The 17,848-nt window shown below is 44.8% G+C and overlaps 1 protein-coding gene across 3 annotated transcripts in view; it reads right to left on the bottom strand.

Moving 5' to 3' along the window:
- The window catches only part of UBE2F (ubiquitin conjugating enzyme E2 F (putative)), a 177,818-nt gene that overhangs the window by 119,645 nt on the left and 40,325 nt on the right, over positions 1-17,848 (bottom strand). For 2 of the 3 annotated variants that reach the window (XM_045033077.1, XM_045033075.1), the window contains exon 2: positions 13,466-13,599. In XM_045033077.1, the coding sequence (XP_044889012.1) occupies positions 13,466-13,583 (118 nt within the window). In that variant the 5' untranslated portion in view covers positions 13,584-13,599. Of the gene's footprint in view, positions 1-13,465; positions 13,600-15,453; positions 15,494-17,848 lie in introns of all 3 variants that reach the window. The other variant, XM_045033076.1, reaches the window with a different exon arrangement.

Here is a 17,848-nt window from a genome sequence, read left to right as displayed (position 1 = left end):
CTGTGGAAAATGGTGCCGATATTCAGTGCCATTGTTCTATACTCAGTTCCATGCAACCAAGCAATTTCCTCCTTGTTTCCCTAACCCCTGGTGGATCATTCTCACCATGGCTTGAGCTGAGTGTGGCACTGGGAATCAGGAACTCCAAAGCAGAAGTGTCGATAACATTGTCTTGTTTAACTAAGGGAGCAAGAGAAGGGGGTGAGAGGAGGGTTCTGAATCTTAAATTTCACCTTTTGTTCCTACTATCCTGACAATGGAACCTTGGTGTGTTTCATCTGTAGCAGCAGCCATTGCGGCCTTGAGGGGGACTCCCTCCACATCAGCAAAATGATTGACCCAGGTGACAAGAAAACAGTGGATCTGTTTGTCAGAGAGTGGAGATGGATGGCAGGAGAGAGATCACTTGATTACTACCTGTTAGGTTCACTCCCTCTGGGATACCTGGCATTAGTCACTGTTGGTAGGCAGGATACTGGGCTGGATGGACCTTTGGTCTGACCCAGTATGGCCATTCTTACGACTCTCCAAGCCCCATTCCTGCTTTGCTCCTCCACTGCTCCAGCCCAGATTCTGCCCTGCATCCAGCTTTGTTCCCATCCTATTCCAACCTTGCTCCTCCCTCTCCTCACTCCTGCTAATCCAGTTCCAGCCTTCGACTCCTGACTTCAACTCTGTCTCAACCCTTTTCTCTGACATTCGGACTCCGATTGCTAGGCCTGATTCCTGCTCCAAACCAATCCGCTGACACCCCCTCAGCATTCCTCATGGCTTCAGGGCCAGCCTGCCTACCCCTACCACTCAACACCAGCGAAAAGCATGGACAACAGCAGATTTACCTACAGTGACCTATGAGAGCAAAAGTTGATGTATGCGTAGCTACAATGGACATCCATGGTCCTTCCTCTGGTTTATTAATTAAGGTTCCTACATTTTTTTACGTGAACATGTATTTAACTTTTAAGTTCATCAGATTATTTTTTTAATCAGTTTTTGTTAGTGAATAAAATGCTTGTGTTTTTAAAGTTATTCATCTTTATTAGTTTATAAACTATAAAGTAGTGCTCTCACTACACATTAAATGCCAGTAGGGATCATGGGGGACCCAGCTCCCAAGTAGAACATTCACTTCACCCTGGATCACTGCCAAACACTATAGTTGTCAAACATAAGGCAACCCCCCCACTCCACCACCACCACCAACATATGTATGGTCATTGATATAAACACAGATGTGCAGTAAGCACCACACAATTCGTTAACAGGCCCCCAAACTGCTATCCCAGATTGAGTACAGTACACCACAGCACATAATTTGGCTCGCTGTTAAATTGCTCTTTCAAAGCCTCCTTGAGCCACATAGCTGTTTGCTGAGCTCATCTGATAGCCCTTGTATCTGGCTGTTCAAACTCAGCAGACAGCGGCTCTGCCTCCGCTCTCCACCCCTGCAGCAAGTGTTCCCCCTTTGCTTCCCAAATATTATGCAGTACACAACAGGCAGCTATAAGCTTTGGGATTGTTTTCACACGGAGATCCAATCTGGTGAGTAAACAATGTCAGTGCCCTTACATTCGACTGTCACTCTGCACATGCTGAGCCTGTAGTTGAATCTTTCCTGGCTGCTGTTGAGATGGCCAGTGCACAGCTTCATGAGCCAAGGAAGAAAGGGGTAGGCTGGTTCCCCAGGATTACTCTTGGCATTTCAACATCACCAAGGGTAATAATCCATCTGTGGGAAAGAAAGTTCCCCACTTGTAGCTTTCTGAACAGTCCTGTGTTCTTAAAGATGTGAGTGTCATGCACCTTCTCTGACAAGCCACCACTGATGTCTTTGAAAAATCCCAGGAGATCCACCAGCGCCTGCATAACCATGGAAAAGTAGCCCTTTCTGTTGATGTATTCTGTGGCACGGGCTCTGGGCCAAAATGAGGATGTATGTGCTGTCTATTGCTTCACCATAATTCAGGAAACCCATAGCTGGAAAGCCATCAGTTATGTCAGCAAGTTAAAGAAGTATGGGCTGGATGAATGGACAGTAAGGTGGATAGAAAACTGGCTAGATGGTCGGGCTCAACGGGTACTGATCAATGGTTCCATGTCTAGTTGGCAGCCGGTATCAAGTGGAGTGCCCCAAGGGTCGGTGCTGGGGCCGGTTTTATTCAATATCTTCATTAACGATCTGGAGTTAATGGTGTGGACTGCACCCTTAGCAAGTTTGCAGATGACACTAAACTGGGAGGAGTGGTTGATACGCTGGAGGGTAGGGCTAGGATACAGAGGGACCTAGACAAATTAGAGGATTGGGCCAAAAGAAATATGATGAGGTTCAACAAGGACAAGTGCAGAGTCCTGCACTTAGGACGGAAGAATCCCATGCACTGCTACAGACTAGGGACCGAATGGCTGGGCAGCAGTTCTGCAGAAAAGGACCTAGGGGTTACGGTGGATGAAAAGCTGAATATGAGTCAACAGTGTGCCCTTGTTGCCAAGAAGGCTAATGGCATTTTGGGTTGTATAAGTAGGGGCATTTCCAGCAGATCGAGGGATGTGATCATTCCCCTCTACTCAGCACTGGTGAGGCCTCATTTGGAGTACTGTGTCCAGTTTTGGGCCCCACACTACAAGAAGGATGTGGATAAATTGGAGCGAGTCCAGTGGAGGGCAACAAAAATGATTAGGGGTCTGGAGCACATGACTTATGAGGAGAGGCTGAGCGAACTGGGATTGTTTAGTCTGCAGAAGAGAAGAATGAGGGGGGATTTGATAGCTGCTTTCAACTACCTGAAAGGGGGTTCCAAAGAGGATGGATCTAGACTGTTCTCAGTGGTAGAAGATGACAGAACAAGGAGTAATGGTCTCAAGTTGCAGAGGGGGAGGTTTAGGATGGATATTAGGAAAAACTTTTTCACTAGTAGGGTGGTGAAGAACTGGAATGGGTTACCTAGGGAGGTGGTGGAATCTCCTTCCTTAGAGGTTTTTAAGGTCAGGCTTGACAAAGCCCTGGCTGGGATGATTTAGTTGGGTTTGGTCCTGCTTTGAGCAGGGGGTTGGACTAGATGACCTCCTGAGGTCCCTTCCAACCCTGAGATTCTATGATTCTATGTCCTATTCATTCCCAGAATCACAGTCCTGAATATCAGGGGACAATTAATGGCCCTGCATACATGCATGACAACAGGAGCGGCGCCAGAGTTTCTGGCACCCTAGGCAGGATTCGGGGGGCAGCATTTTGTGCATTCCCCACGGGGCACGCGGGAGCTTCCGGTTCCACTCCCATCGCGCCGCTGAAGAAGGACCCTCCGCCGAAATGCCGCAGGCAACAGCGGCACCCATTGAGCTGCTCAATTGCCTGCCGCTGTTTTCCGCAGCACATCAGCAGAAGGTCCTTTGGCGGCGCGACAGGAGCGGAACCAGAAGCTACCGTGCACAAAATGCCGCCCCCCGACCCTAGGCGACTGCCTAGGGTCGCCTAATGGAAGCGCCAGCCCTGCATGACAATGGCCAGTGGATTTTTCCCACTCCAAATGACCTCCTACTGACTGATAGCAATCTGGATCACCACTCCCTTCTCCATTGTCAGTGCAGCTCTCATTTTGGTGTCCTTGAGGTGGATTCCTGGGGCAAGCTCAGGACACAGATCTAGGAATGTGGCCTTGTGCATCTGAAAGTTCTGCAGCCACTGTGCATCATCCCAAACCTGCATTACGATACGATCCCGCCAGTCAGTGGTAGTTTCTTGGGCCCAGAAGTGGTGCTCCACCATTTGCAGCTGCTCCATGAACCCCACCAACCATCCTGAATTGGTTTTCGCTATGTTGCACCGCCAACTGACCGCCAAGAAATTGTCATGTTCCCTATGGTTCTTCTTGAGGCTCTGCAAATACCGTAGGATCATGCATCCTGTGCTTGAAACACATGACAGCAGTGCAGAGCTGTGCAGTTTCCATGTTTCTGTCAGAGATGGTGGACAGTGACAAGTCATGGCTGGATTCATAGGAAATTGAAAATAGGTAGGAAAATGATGGGATAGAGATATTATGGCATGGAGAGCACTGCCTTATGGGAAATTCACCCCTTGCTCCTACACAAGTCATTTCTGCCCCACCATGCATTGCCAAAACTACCCAAAAGACAGTGCTGCACACTCAGGTACCTATCCATGGTGCACTGCATCGTGCATCAGCATGAGCACTCCTGGTGAGTACATGCTGCACCGACGCAAGGCGCCACATAAGCATGTGCACAAGTGATATACTAACTGCGGTGGCTGTACGCTGACATAACTTGCACTGGCAAAACTTTGTAGCATAGATATGACCTAAGACAAGTTGCTATAGCAAGAATGTTACATTCAGCATTCCTCGGTGGGGAGGCGGCGGGAGGGGGGGAGGAATGACAAAAATGCAGAGCACCTTTTAGGACAATTATTTCTGCCCTCTTTCATTTACCCCAGCCTGCTCCCTCCATCACTCTTTATCCCCACTCTGTACATCTGGCTCATCTCTGCATTTCTCCTTCAATTTATGTTAGTTTCTATTTGGTCTCTCTCCATTTTTCCCCTCATAGCTTCTCTTGAGGAGCGCACAGCCTGAACTACTACTCCCCATTCTCTTCTTCTCTCAGACACCCAATTCTTCCAACTCTGGGCTTTGTTTCTGATCCTCTTCTATCATATTACCTCAGTGAAAGCCCCAAAGAACAGTCTCTCTCAGGGATTTTAGGCTACAGATCACGCCAAGTTCTGATCTGTTCCTCTCCCCAGATGTTGTGTATACCTCCTGTTTGGCTCCCAGACCTGGCAATCATTATGGAGCTCTTAACTGTGCTACATCAATTGCAGAAGCAATTAGCAAGGGAGAAGCAGTCATCAATTACTGCTTATCAGCCATGACAGTAGCCACCAGTGGCCAGAGGGTAACAGCTGGAAAACAACATCCCGAACTCCCATAGAATTATTTCCCCCCATAAGATCATCAGGGCACGGACCATTTTTTTGTTCTGTGTTTGTACAATCCCTAGCACAACAGGGTCCTCCTAGTCCATGACTAAGGCTAAGTTTTCATCATGGATATTTTTAGTAAAAGTCATGGACAGGTCACGGGCAACAAACAAAAATTCAGGGAAGCCTGTCTCTGACTGTGACCTGTCTCTGACTATCACTAAAAATATCCCTGACAAAAGGGGTAGGCAGGTTGAGCACCCACTGCTGCTGGGGATCCCGGGTCCCCCACCACTGCAGTGCATGGGAGCTTGGGGTTCCCCTGCTCGCTGCAGCTGGTCAGCTGCAGGGTCCCCCCACCAAGACAGGTGCTGGGAGCTGTGTGGGTAAGGCTGGCTGGGAGCACCAAACACAAGGCAGAAAACATCACGGAGGTCAATGGAAGTCAGATTCCCTGACTTCTGTGACATAATCGTAGCCTTATCCATGACTTGTATTAGCATTAATAATATTAACGTTTGCACAGGGGATTGGTCAAAGGCAAGCCTACAGATAGATAGTGACCAAAAGGATAGGAGAGAGGCCCCCTTATTTTTAGCAGAACCTTTAAAAACTTAAATTAGAGAGGCCATCTTAAACTCCTATATCCACCAGTGCATCCCAGAACAACTGATTATGGGAATCCCTAGCTGATAAGAATAATTCTGCTAAAATAATGAGTTAGAGGTGATATTTAAGTTACTAGATGTTAAAGTTACCACCTCATTCATATGTGGTCTTCAAACTCATTAAGATCTCATCTAGATTAGAAAAAAGGTACTAATTTGAAAGCACCCCTATCTAGAATGTTTTAATTAAGTGCTCTTTAAAATATTGTTTGCACTTAGTGTACACAGTGTTTAAAACCTTTAAAAATCAAGCTAGGGGCCATACCCCGGCCAGCTATGTCCCAATCTACATCAGATAGTCAAAATGGCATCTGGGTTATTTGTGACAGCTGGCTGATAGCTAGATATTTTTTAGGCTGCAGTGTGATTAGTATGCTAACGATATCCAGTTTCACTTCTCTCACCAAACACAGATTCTACTGTTTCATTCCTTCCCCAAAGCCTGGCCAAAATAGACACCTACATGAAAATCAACTGGCTGTGATTATCATGTCAAGATTGAAGTGATATCTTGTTGAAAGTAGCAAAGAATCCTGTGGCACCTTATAGACTAACAGACGTTTTGCAGCATGAGCTTTCGTGGGTGAATACCCACTTCTTCGGATGCAAGAATAACTTGTTGAAAGTGTAAAACATCTAGTAGAATGGGCTGAGACTATCTGCACCAATTAAAGGAATGCCCACCTATCACCAAAATACTTTACAGAGTGGGTATCCTGTTGGATTCATCTCTACTCCTGGATTTTGAGGCCTTGTCTGCACTACAAAACATATCTGTAACTGACAAGAAACATCAGCAACAGGTAACAGATACAGTTGAATTGTGTTTAATACTGGTTCAGCTATACATATTGACAGGGTCAGGCCAGATGGCTACAGGAGAGTGTTAGAAGGCAGATATATTAGTCCCAGATTAAGTGGATCCCTTTTCCCTAGGTAAGGTAACAGGGGCAGTTCCAGAACAAGCAGGAATTTGCTGGAACCAACTAAGGTAAGCAGGCTAATTAGGACACCTGGAGCCAATTAAGAAGAAACTGCTAGAATCAATTAGGATAGGCTGGCTAATCAGGGCACCTGAGTTAAAAAGGACCTCACACTTCAGTTTGTAGTGTGCATGTAAGGAGCTGGGAACAAGAGGCACTATGAGCTGAGAGTCAGAAGACATATTGCTGGAGGACTGAGGCGTACAAGCATTATCAGACACCAGGAGAAAGATCCTGTGGTGAGGATAAAGAAGGTGTTGGGAGGTAGCCATGGGGAAGTAGCCCAGGGAGTTGCAGCTGTCGTGTAGCTGTATCAGGAGACACTCTAGACAGCTGCAGTCCACAGGTCTCTGGGCTGGAACCCAGAGTAGAGGGTGGGCCTGGGTTCCTCCCAACTCCTGATCAGACACAGGAGTGAATTGACCTGGACTGTGGCTTCTACCAGAGGGGAAGGTCTCTGGGCTATTTCCTGACCCACATGGTGAATCTCTGAGGTGAGTAAATCCGTCAATAAGCACAGGACCCACCAAGGTAGAGGAGGAACTTTGTCACAGTAAAGACAAGGAAAATGGTGCTGAACATTGCTTGCTCCTGCCTATCTACGCTCACAGCTAAATCATGTTTCAGCACTGGTTCAACATCAATTCTTGCTGACACCCATTGGAAACAGGGAGTATTTATTTCTTGCACTGTAGACAACACGTGAAGTAAAAACCAATTGGATCACTGCTTTTAATGTACACAATTCCCAAGAGACTGGTCACTCCTTCCTGACATACTGTGCAACAGGCATCTGTAAGTGAAAAACCTCCAAGCTAAATAAATTAAGGTAATTGTTTCTACACAATCATTCCGGGGTACAAAATATATCGGAAGGACAGAACAGGCCGTGCAGGGGGAGGAGTGGCACTATATGTTAAAGAAAGTGTAGATTCAAATGAAGTAAAAATCTTAAGCGAATCTACAGGTTCCATAGAGTCTCTATGGATAGAAATTTCATGCTCTAGTAAAAATATAACAGTAGGGATCTATTATCGACCACCTGACCAGGACAGTAATAGTGATGATGAAATGCTAAGGGAAATTAGAGAGGCTATCAAAATTAAGAACCCGATAATAGTGGGGGATTTCAATTATCCCCATATTGACTGGGAACATTTCACTTCAGGACGAAATGCAGAGATAAAATTTCTCGATACTTTAAATGACTGCTTCATGGAGCAGCTGGTACGGGAACCCACAAGGGGAGAGGTGACTCTAGATTTAATCCTGAGTGGAGCGCAGGAGCTGGTCCAAGAGGTAACTATAGCAGGACCGCTTGGAAATAGTGACCATAATACAATAGCATTCAACATCCCTGTGGTGGGAAGAACATCTCAACTGCCCAACACTGTGGCCTTTAATTTCAAAAGGGGGAACTATACAAAAATGAGGGGGTTAGTTAGACAAAAGTTAAAAGATACAGTGACTAAAGTGAAATCCCTGCAAGTTGCATGGGCCCTTTTTAAAGACACCATAATAGAGGCCCAACTTCAATGTATACCCCAAATTAAGAAAAACAGTAAAAGAACTAAAAAAGAGCCACCGTGGCTTAACAACCATGTAAAAGAAGCAGTGAGAAATAAAAACACTTCCTTTAAAAAGTGGAAGTCAAATCCTAGTGAGGCAAATAGAAAGGAGCACAAACACTGCCAACTTAAGTGCAAGAGTGTCAGGGGCGGCTCTACGTTTTTGGCCGCCCCAAGCAGTCATGCGCGGGAGGCGCCCCAGAGCCGCGGGAGCAGCGGACCTCCCGCGGGCATGACTGCAGAGGGACCACTGGTCCCGCGTGGCTCGGCTGGACCTCCCGCGGCTGCGGACGGTTCGCGGGTCCGGCGGCTCTGCTTGAGCTGCCGCAGGCATGCCTGCGGGAGGTCCAGCCGAGCCGCGGGACGAGCGCCCCCTCCGCAGTCATGCCTGCGGCAGGTCCGGTCCTCCCGGGGCTCCGGTGGACCTCCCGCAGGCATGACTGCGGCAGGTCCGCCGGCCCAGCCTGCCGCCCCCCCCCCGGCGGCAGGGAACGCCCCCTACATTTTGCCGTCCTAGGCACCAGCTTGTTTTGCTGGTGCCTAGAGCCGCCCCTGAAGAGTGTAATAAGAAAAACCAAAGAGGAGTTTGAAGAACGGCTAGCCAAAAACTCCAAAGGTAGTAACAAAATGTTTTTTAAGTACATCAGAAGCAGGAAGCCTACTAAACAACCAGTGGGGCCCCTTGATGATCAAAATACAAAAGGAGCGCTTAAAGATGATAAAGTCATTGCGGAGAAACTAAATGGATTCTTTGCTTCAGTCTTCACGGCTGAGGATGTTAGGGAGATTCCCAAACCTGAGCTGGCTTTTGTAGGTGACAAATCTGAGTAACTGTCACAGATTGAAGTATCACTAGAGGAGGTTTTGGAATTAATTGATAAACTCAACATTAACAAGTCACCGGGACCAGATGGCATTCACCCAAGAGTTCTGAAAGAACTCAAATGTGAAGTTGTGGAACTATTAACTAAGGTTTGTAACCTGTCCTTTAAATCGGCTTCGGTACCCAATGACTGGAAGTTAGCTAATGTAACGCCAATATTTAAAAAGGGCTCTAGGGGTGATCCCGGCAATTACAGACCGGTAAGTCTAACGTCGGTACCGGGCAAATTAGTTGAAACAATAGTAAAGAATAAAATTGTCAGACACATAGAAAAACAAACTCTTGAGCAATAGTCAACATGGTTTCTGTAAAGGGAAATCGTGTCTTACTAATCTATTAGAGTTCTTTGAAGGGGTCAAGAAACATGTGGACAAGGGGGATCCGGTGGACATAGCGTACTTAGAGTTCCAGAAAGCCTTTGACAAGGTCCCTCACCAAAGGCTCTTACGTAAATTAAGCTGTCATGGGATAAAAGGAAAGGTCCTTTCATGGATTGAGAACTGGTTAAAGGACAGGGAACAAAGGGTAGGAATTAATGGTAAATTCTCAGAATGGAGAGGGGTAACTAGTGGTGTTCCCCAAGGGTCAGTCCTAGGACCAATCCTATTCAATTTATTCATAAATGATCTGGAGAAAGGGGTAAACAGTGAGGTGGCAAAGTTTGCAGATGATACTAAACTGCTCAAGATAGTTAAGACCAAAGCAGATTGTGAAGAACTTCAAAAAGATCTCACAAAACTAAGTGATTGGGCAACAAAATGGCAAATGAAATTTAATGTGGATAAATGTAAAGTAATGCACATTGGAAAAAATAACCCCAACTATACATACAACATGATGGGGGCTAATTTAGCTACAACGAGTCAGGAAAAAGATCTTGGAGTTATCGTGGATAGTTCTCTGAAGATGTCCACGCAGTGTGCAGAGGCGGTCAAAAAAGCAAACAGGATGTTAGGAATCATTAAAAAGGGGATAGAGAATAAGACTGAGAATATATTATTGCCCTTATATAAATCCATGGTACGCCCACATCTCGAATACTGTGTACAGATGTGGTCTCCTCACCTCAAAAAAGATATTCTAGCACTAGAAAAGGTTCAGAAAAGAGCAACTAAAATGATTAGGGGTTTAGAGAGGGTCCCATATGAGGAAAGATTAAAGAGGCTAGGACTCTTCAGTTTGGAAAAGAGAAGACTAAGGGGGGACATGATAGAGGTATATAAAATCATGAGTGATGTTGAGAAAGTGGATAAGGAAAAGTTATTTACTTATTCCCATAATACAAGAACTAGGGGTCACCAAATGAAATTAATAGGCAGCAGGTTTAAAACAAATAAAAGGAAGTTCTTCTTCACGCAGCGCACAGTCAACTTGTGGAACTCCTTACCTGAGGAGGTTGTGAAGGCTAGGACTATAACAATGTTTAAAAGGGGACTGGATAAATTCATGGTGGCTAAGTCCATTAATGGCTATTAGCCAGGATGGGTAAGAATGGTGTCCCTAGCCTCTGTTCGTCAGAGGATGGAGATGGATGGCAGGAGAGAGATCACTTGATCATTGCCTGTTAGGTTCACTCCCTCAGGGGCACCTGGCATTGGCCACTGTCGGTAGACAGATACTGGGCTAGATGGACCTTTGGTCTGACCCGGTACGGCCTTTCTTATGTTCTTATACTTAAGGCTCCCCATAAAATTCACCCAGAAGCTTTGGCTTGAGCATAGTGCAGCTGCCTGAAGTTGAGTACAAGGTGAGTCATCATTGTCCCCTCTAAAATAGAAAGAATTTTGAAGAATGTCTCACCATTGCTCACATTGGTTCAGCTGAACTGTTTGCAATGTTAGAAGCCCTAGTGTATACAGGCTTTTGGCTGCCAACACAGTTTATTAGTTCCCTGTCAATTAAAATTTGCTCCCTGCAGGTCTAAATAATACGGTGTGAAAACCACATCAGCAGCTGAAACCCCATCTACACTAAGGCTCATCACACTGACAACACCTGGTCAGCTGAATTAATGTTAACAATGGGAAACTTTCCAGAAATGTACCTAGTTTAGACAAGCAACAAAGAATCCTGTGGCACCTTATAGACTAACAGACGTTTTGCAGCATGAGCTTTCGTGGGTGAATACCCACTTCTTCAGATGCAAGTTTAGACAAGATCTGAGCAATGAATGTGCTAGCGAATAATCTTTTAAGCCTCAAATCTTCCAGGACCCAATTACCTGAGACTCTCTCTCCACCTGTACCCACAGCAATAGTTAAGATCAGCTTGTTTGTTCTGATGTCAGTTCCCTTGATGGCCAGCACACCCATCCCCCAGAATTTCTCCCTCTAGACCAGTTCAACTCTGGTCCTGACATAAGGCTCATTTTATTTAATAATTGGTTGCTGTGGTTGAGATTTGTCGGCTTGTTGCTTTTAGTTCTAATTTCAATTGTCAATTTGGAATTTGTAACTTACCTAACATTCAGTTTATTAAAGTTTGTTAGTGATGGTTACAGCAATGGTTATATCTTTATATCACTTTCCCACTGAATGCAGGAGGAAGAATATGAATATATATTTCTACATTTTTGTAATTAAAGTACATTGTTGCCATGAAGGGTGCTATGAAAATTCATCTGACAGAAAATGAAAGGTTTAAATATAGTATTTTACTCTTTTGTATTATAAGTAGTGATTAGAATGTACTTTATACTACATCACCATTTTCCTTTAACACACAGGGCAGATAAAACCACACTAATAGCTAAACTGCAAAGCAAAGCAAATCCACACTTTAACTCTTTCAGCTAGATGCTCTTGGCAAGCTTTTTGAGAGACCTGAACAGTGGTCACAAGCATCTGTAACCTGAATTGAAACCTCCCCCGACCCAGCTACACAAATGAAGGAAGATAGGGCATGACTACAGGAAAATGCAAAATTTACAACAAATTGATTCGCTGCTGTGCTGTTATGTGACAGAATCTAAGCTTTCATTTTAAAACACAGGTTTCTAGCACTACGGTTCAGAAGTAACATGCCCAACACAAAATTAATATAAACTGATGTGCTGAGGTCAATTTCTAGTAATCCTGAAACAATGGGACTGAGAAATATGAACGGTTGCATTTGAACAGACCACGGAACTTCACTATGACAACTTACAGGTCAACATTGATAAATTCACTAATTGTTTTTAGCAAAAACATCAGCCTAACCAGGTTATCCATTATTATATGCAGTGGAACACCTGGGGTAGTGAAAAGCTGTATAGTGTTGCAAGGATGGGGAAAAGAGGAGTTAAGCCACATCCCACCCTCAAAATGCAAAGTGCTTTGAGATTTTAAATGCAATATCCTATACCACATAAGATTTGGCAGCAGGAAAATTATTGGTTTTAATATAAAAATGCTATCCTGATTTTATTATTCATTTTCATATTTAGTTCACTGGTCATTGCCTTTTTTCCCCATTTACACAGAATTGCTGCAAAATTTTTAGTCTGCTGTAGCAGAAATCTGCAGAAACTAGGGGATCTTCCCACAGACTGATATCCAGCTCGCTGCAGTCTACAAAAGCCCCTCTGAGAGATCAATAAGATGTGCTGCTGAACATTTTTTTTATCTACATTTCTTACCCACAACTTTCCGTTGCCCCGAAATAGGCCATAGCATTATCGTCTGAACTGGCTATTTCTTTTTCATTTCAAAGATATTAATGTTCAAAGATTTCATTTAATCATAGTTAAGAAGTCACTGAGAATTACCTCCATTGTCACTTACTTTCAGAACGTGCTTTCCTGTCATAGCCAGTTACCTGTATTTCTGTTAACAAATATTTTCCTTCTGAATCAACTTGATCTTCTTGTCCAGTTTATTCAGTAATACTAATGTTATCACCATATAATCACAACTGATTATTTGATGACTGCGCTGTCAAACACTGGACTTTAGCACTAATAATATAAAAGAATGGTCTATTGACAGAATTTTGGGGGGGGGGGGGGGCATTACTTGCACCTAAGTGGCTACTAGTAACACAAAGTTTGAACTTAACATTTCAGTGGCTGACTCTCAGATCTGGAGATTACTGCTTATATAATGTACAGTGCACAGCAATGTGTGTCCAAATAACAGTAATAGTAGTATTAATACATAGCTCTTATATAGCACTTTTCATCAGTAGATCTCAAAGTGCCTAAAATCTGTAATTGTCATATGCGTCTCTCTCTCCGCAACAGAAGTTGGTCCAATAAAAGATATTACTTCACCCATCTTGTCTCTTGCAATCTTTAATGCATTTAACTTCACAACACCCTTGTGATGTAAGGAAGCCCTTTTAAAAACATTGATATAAACTCTTGTGTACAGCATTTAGTTTTGTCAGTTGAAGTAACTATATTTAATGGGACAGCAAATCTTTTAAACATAAGGACCAATTACCTTTAACAAGCAATTTATCTCTAATAGACACTCTCCGAGTAGAATCAGAAGCTGGGTTGGATGTACGGGGCCCTTTGACACCATCATCCCGCTTCAGTTTGCTTGCCAACGTTAGCATTACTGCTATCTTCAACCTGGAACACAAGCATCAAAATAAGAGTAGTCATTACAGTTCAAAAGTGCCTGATTAAGTCACAAAAGAGTCAAAAGTTTCAAATTACAATTAAATGTAGAGCCAAGTGGTATCCTACTGACAGCTTGTCTACACTTGAAAGGCTACAGCAGCATATCTGCACAGTTGTTGCACTTCCGTGTAGATGTTATCTATATGGACAGGAGGGGTTCTCCTGTTGGTGTAGTTAATCCACCTCCCCAAGGGATGGTAGGTAGGTTGACAGAAGAACTCTTCCATTGAGGTAGCACGACCTACATAGAGACTTAGGTCAGCTTCACTATGGTGCTCAGGACAACTTGAGACAATTTCAGGTGTAAATACTAAGGAGTTGGCTTTTAGTGCATTAAGTTATAGTGCAAGTGATTACAGTAGAGAAAGTTCAAAATTGTTTTAACACATTCAGTAGATTTCACTCTGATTCCAGTGAAGTTTTACTGTGCTAATCAACTAAAATATACCACTTCTTGATGTCATTGCCTCCACAGAATTACACAGAAAATGTCTCCTGTGGGGGTGGGGTGGGGTGGTCACAGAATCTTTAAGTAATTACAAGCATTAGAGGGTATTTGCATATCCCTGGAAGCTAATATTCTATAGGTGCTAAGTACTGCATTAAAAAAGAACCCTCTCATCAGTTCTGACCCTGCAGAAAGGGGAGAGGGGACTATCCCCTTGTAGGGAGGGATAATATGAAATCTCCAGTCTCGCTGCAACACTCCCACCAGGCCCTCCTCCACACTTGCCAGCATTCCAAACAACTATAGTGGATGGAGACACACCACTCTGATATATGGTGATGAGGGCCATCTAAAGCCTAGTCTACACTAGAAAATTAGGTCCGTATGACTACATGCTGGAGGTGTGAAAAATCCACACCCCCGAGATAGTTAAACTGACCTAACCCCCCATTTAGAAAGTGCACCGTGGGGTGGAGCAGCCCTACAACCTGGTCTACACTTAGAAGGTAGGCAGACATAGCTACGTTGGGCAGGGGTGTGGAGGGGAAAAAACTAACACACCCCTGAAGGATGTAGCTATGCTGACCTCACCCACTGAATAGATTCAGCTATGACAATGGAAAAATGCTTCCATTGGTCTGGCTACCATTGCTCAGGGAGGTGGTATTCCTATACTGACTGAAAACCCCTTCTGTCAAGCTGGGTGTAAACTTTCTGGCCCAAGGGCCACATCTGGGTATGAAAACTGTATGGCAGGCCATGAATGCTCATGAAATTGTGGGTTGGGGTGCAGAAGGGGGTGAGGGCTCTGGGGTGGGGCTGTGGATGAGGGGTTTGGGTTGCAAGGGGGTGCTCCAGGCTGGGACCGAGGGGTTCAGAATGTGAGAGGGGGATCAGAGCTGGGGCAGGGGGCTGGAGCATGGGAGGGGGTCAGGATTGCAGGCTCCAGGCGGCACTTATCTCAAGCAGCTCCCAGAAGCAGCAGCATGTCCTCCCTCCAGCTCCTACACATAGGCGCGGCCAGTCAGCACTGCATGCTACCATGTCTGCAGGTGACACCCCTGCAGCTCCCATTGGCGGTTCCCGGCCAATGGGAGCTGTGGGGGCGGTGCTTGGGGCAGGGGCAGCATGCGGAACCCTCTGGCTACCCCTACAGGTAGGAGCCGGAAGGGAGGACATGCCGCTGCTTCCGGGAGCCACGCAAAGTGGGGCAAGCCCCTGACCCCACTACCTGGCAGGAGCTTGAGGGCCGGATGAAGCCCCCAGGTCGTAGTTTGCCCACCCCAATCTATACGATTGAGTTATACCGGTATAGCTATAGCTATTCTAGCATAGTCTCCATAGTGTAGACAAACCTTAAGCATCTGGATAGATACAGAGGGCCAGCCACAGCTCCTAAGATAAGAAATGATCATTTTGTTACATCAGTCTTCCCTTAAAGGAATTAGTGAAGATTTCTGTGATATATCACTATGGACATCCATTGCATAAAGGTATATAAAGGTTAGTGCTTGAAAATTACAAACACAAAACCTAATCAATATGCTAAACAGCCAGAAGGCACTTATGCAAGACCACTGATAGTTCTAGAGAAAATTTCTCTTTGGTAGGTCAGGACCAAGGCCTGGGGAAACCGCACGCTGTAAGACTTTGACTTCACTGGAGGAAAACGGATGTGTTCCTACGTTAGTAACTTGACTTAGATTATCTCAAGGTAAAATTCTAGTGAAGGCAAAGCAGTTTGCCATTTTCATACAAGTTAGCAAATTGAGTTAAAAGTAGAAAAATAGGAAGAGGCACAGTTAAGCAGGGCCTTAAAGATATTCTTAAGAAGCATGAACTTATAGTGAAGAAGGATGAGCCACTTGAAGGCTAGGTAATGTGGTCAGATCAAAAATAGAGCCAACAGAGGCGTCAAGGAGGCCGGTAAGGCAACATTAATCATAATATAACATGAGGGACTTGAGAGATTTTGCTGTGTAGACTTCAGCTCTGTACCTCTATGATCCATTCTTGTGAACAAGCGGTAAAGTAAAACGTGCCCGATTCGTGCACCAGCAATTTCACTTTCTTAGCACATCCATTTATACTACACAATAGACAGGCAGGGAAACATTTTAGGCCTGCAAATCTAGATAGTATACCTGTAAAAGCAGTTATTTTCCAAAAATCTGGGGAGAAAGTAGTATGGATCCAGGCTCTGATTTATATGCCAAACTTTAGAAACTCAAAATGCCATTGCATTAATTAGGTAATGAAGATACACAGAAGGAGAAATTAAGGCATTAAACAAGAACAAAACAGAAATGCTGAAAAGAACAAAATATAGCAAAGAATTGAATAATAAAATTACAAAATCACAAATCATATTTGTGGCATATTATACTGATAAGAAATGCAAAGAGCTTGAATGCGCTGGGTGTAGTAGCATCTAAATCTGGTCCTGAAATTCCATTTACCTAGGAGAAATGTAAATCTTGCTTGGCAAAGTGAGCCAAGCTAGGATGGGAAACCACCAATTTCACCTCTCTGGAGGAAGGAGAAAGGACCAGAGAGCAGCCCAGGGAACAGGAGAGGAAGAACAAGGAATGAGTGGCAAAGGCACTACTACTTTTACAAGGAGCGAGAGTGAAGAAGGCAAAAGCTGGAGCACCTACTACTTTACCCAGAGGGGCAGGATAACAAAGAACTGAATGACCACATGGGGAAGAGTAGCTCCTGTCCCCTCAGATCCTGGACAAGAGTAAGGCTCAGATCACCAAAGGTGTTTAGGTGCCTCACTTACATTGATTTCAATGGGAATCATAGAATATCAGGGTTGGAAGGGACCTCAGGAGGGCAACCCCCTGCTCAAAGCAGGACCAATCCACAACTAAATCATCCCAGCCGGGGCTTTGTCAAGCCTGACCTTAAAAACCTCTAAGGAAGGAGATTCCACCACCTCCCTAGGTAACCCATTCCAGTGCTTCACCACGCTCCTAGTGAAAAAGTTTTTCCTAATATCCAACCTAAACCTCCCCCAATGCAACTTGAGACCATTACTCCTTGTTCTGTCATCTGCTACCACTGAGAACAGTCTAGATCCATCCTCTTTGGAACCCATGGAGTTGAAAGCAGCTATCAAATCCCCCCTTATTCTTCTCTTCTGCAAACTAAACAATCGCAGTTCCCTCAGCCTCTCCTCCTAAGTCATGTGCTCCAGCCCCCTAATCATTTTTGTTGCTCTCCACTGGACTCTTTCCAATTTTTCCACATCCTTCTTCTAGTGTGGGGCCCAAAACTGGACACAGTAGTCCAGATGAGGCCTCACCAATGCCGAATAGAGGGGAATGATCACGTCCCTCGATCTGCTGGCAATGCTCTTATTCATACAGCCCAAAATGCTGTTAGCCTTCTTGGCAACAAAGGCACACTGTTGACTTACCGGTATATCCAGCTTCTCAAACACTGTAACCCCTAGATCCTTTTCTGCAGAATTGCTGCCCAGCTATTCGGTCCCTAGTCTGTAAGAGTGAATGGGATTCTTCTGTCCTAAGTGCAGGACTCTGCACTTGTCCTTGTTGAACCTCATCAGATTTCTTTTGGCCCAATCCTTTAATTTGTCTAGGTCCCTCTGTATCCTATCCCTACCCTCCAGCATATCTACCACTCCTCCCAGTTTAGTGTCATCTGCAAACTTGCTGAGGGTGCAGTCCACACCATCCTCCAGATCAGGGGTCAGCAACCTTTCAGAAGTGGTGTGCTGAGTCT

The sequence above is a fragment of the Mauremys mutica genome, chromosome 10 (genome assembly GCF_020497125.1).
Source record: "Mauremys mutica isolate MM-2020 ecotype Southern chromosome 10, ASM2049712v1, whole genome shotgun sequence".
Taxonomy (NCBI): domain Eukaryota; kingdom Metazoa; phylum Chordata; order Testudines; family Geoemydidae; genus Mauremys; species Mauremys mutica.
Note: the sequence above shows the minus strand (reverse complement) of the source record. Positions and strands in the feature narration are given on the sequence as shown.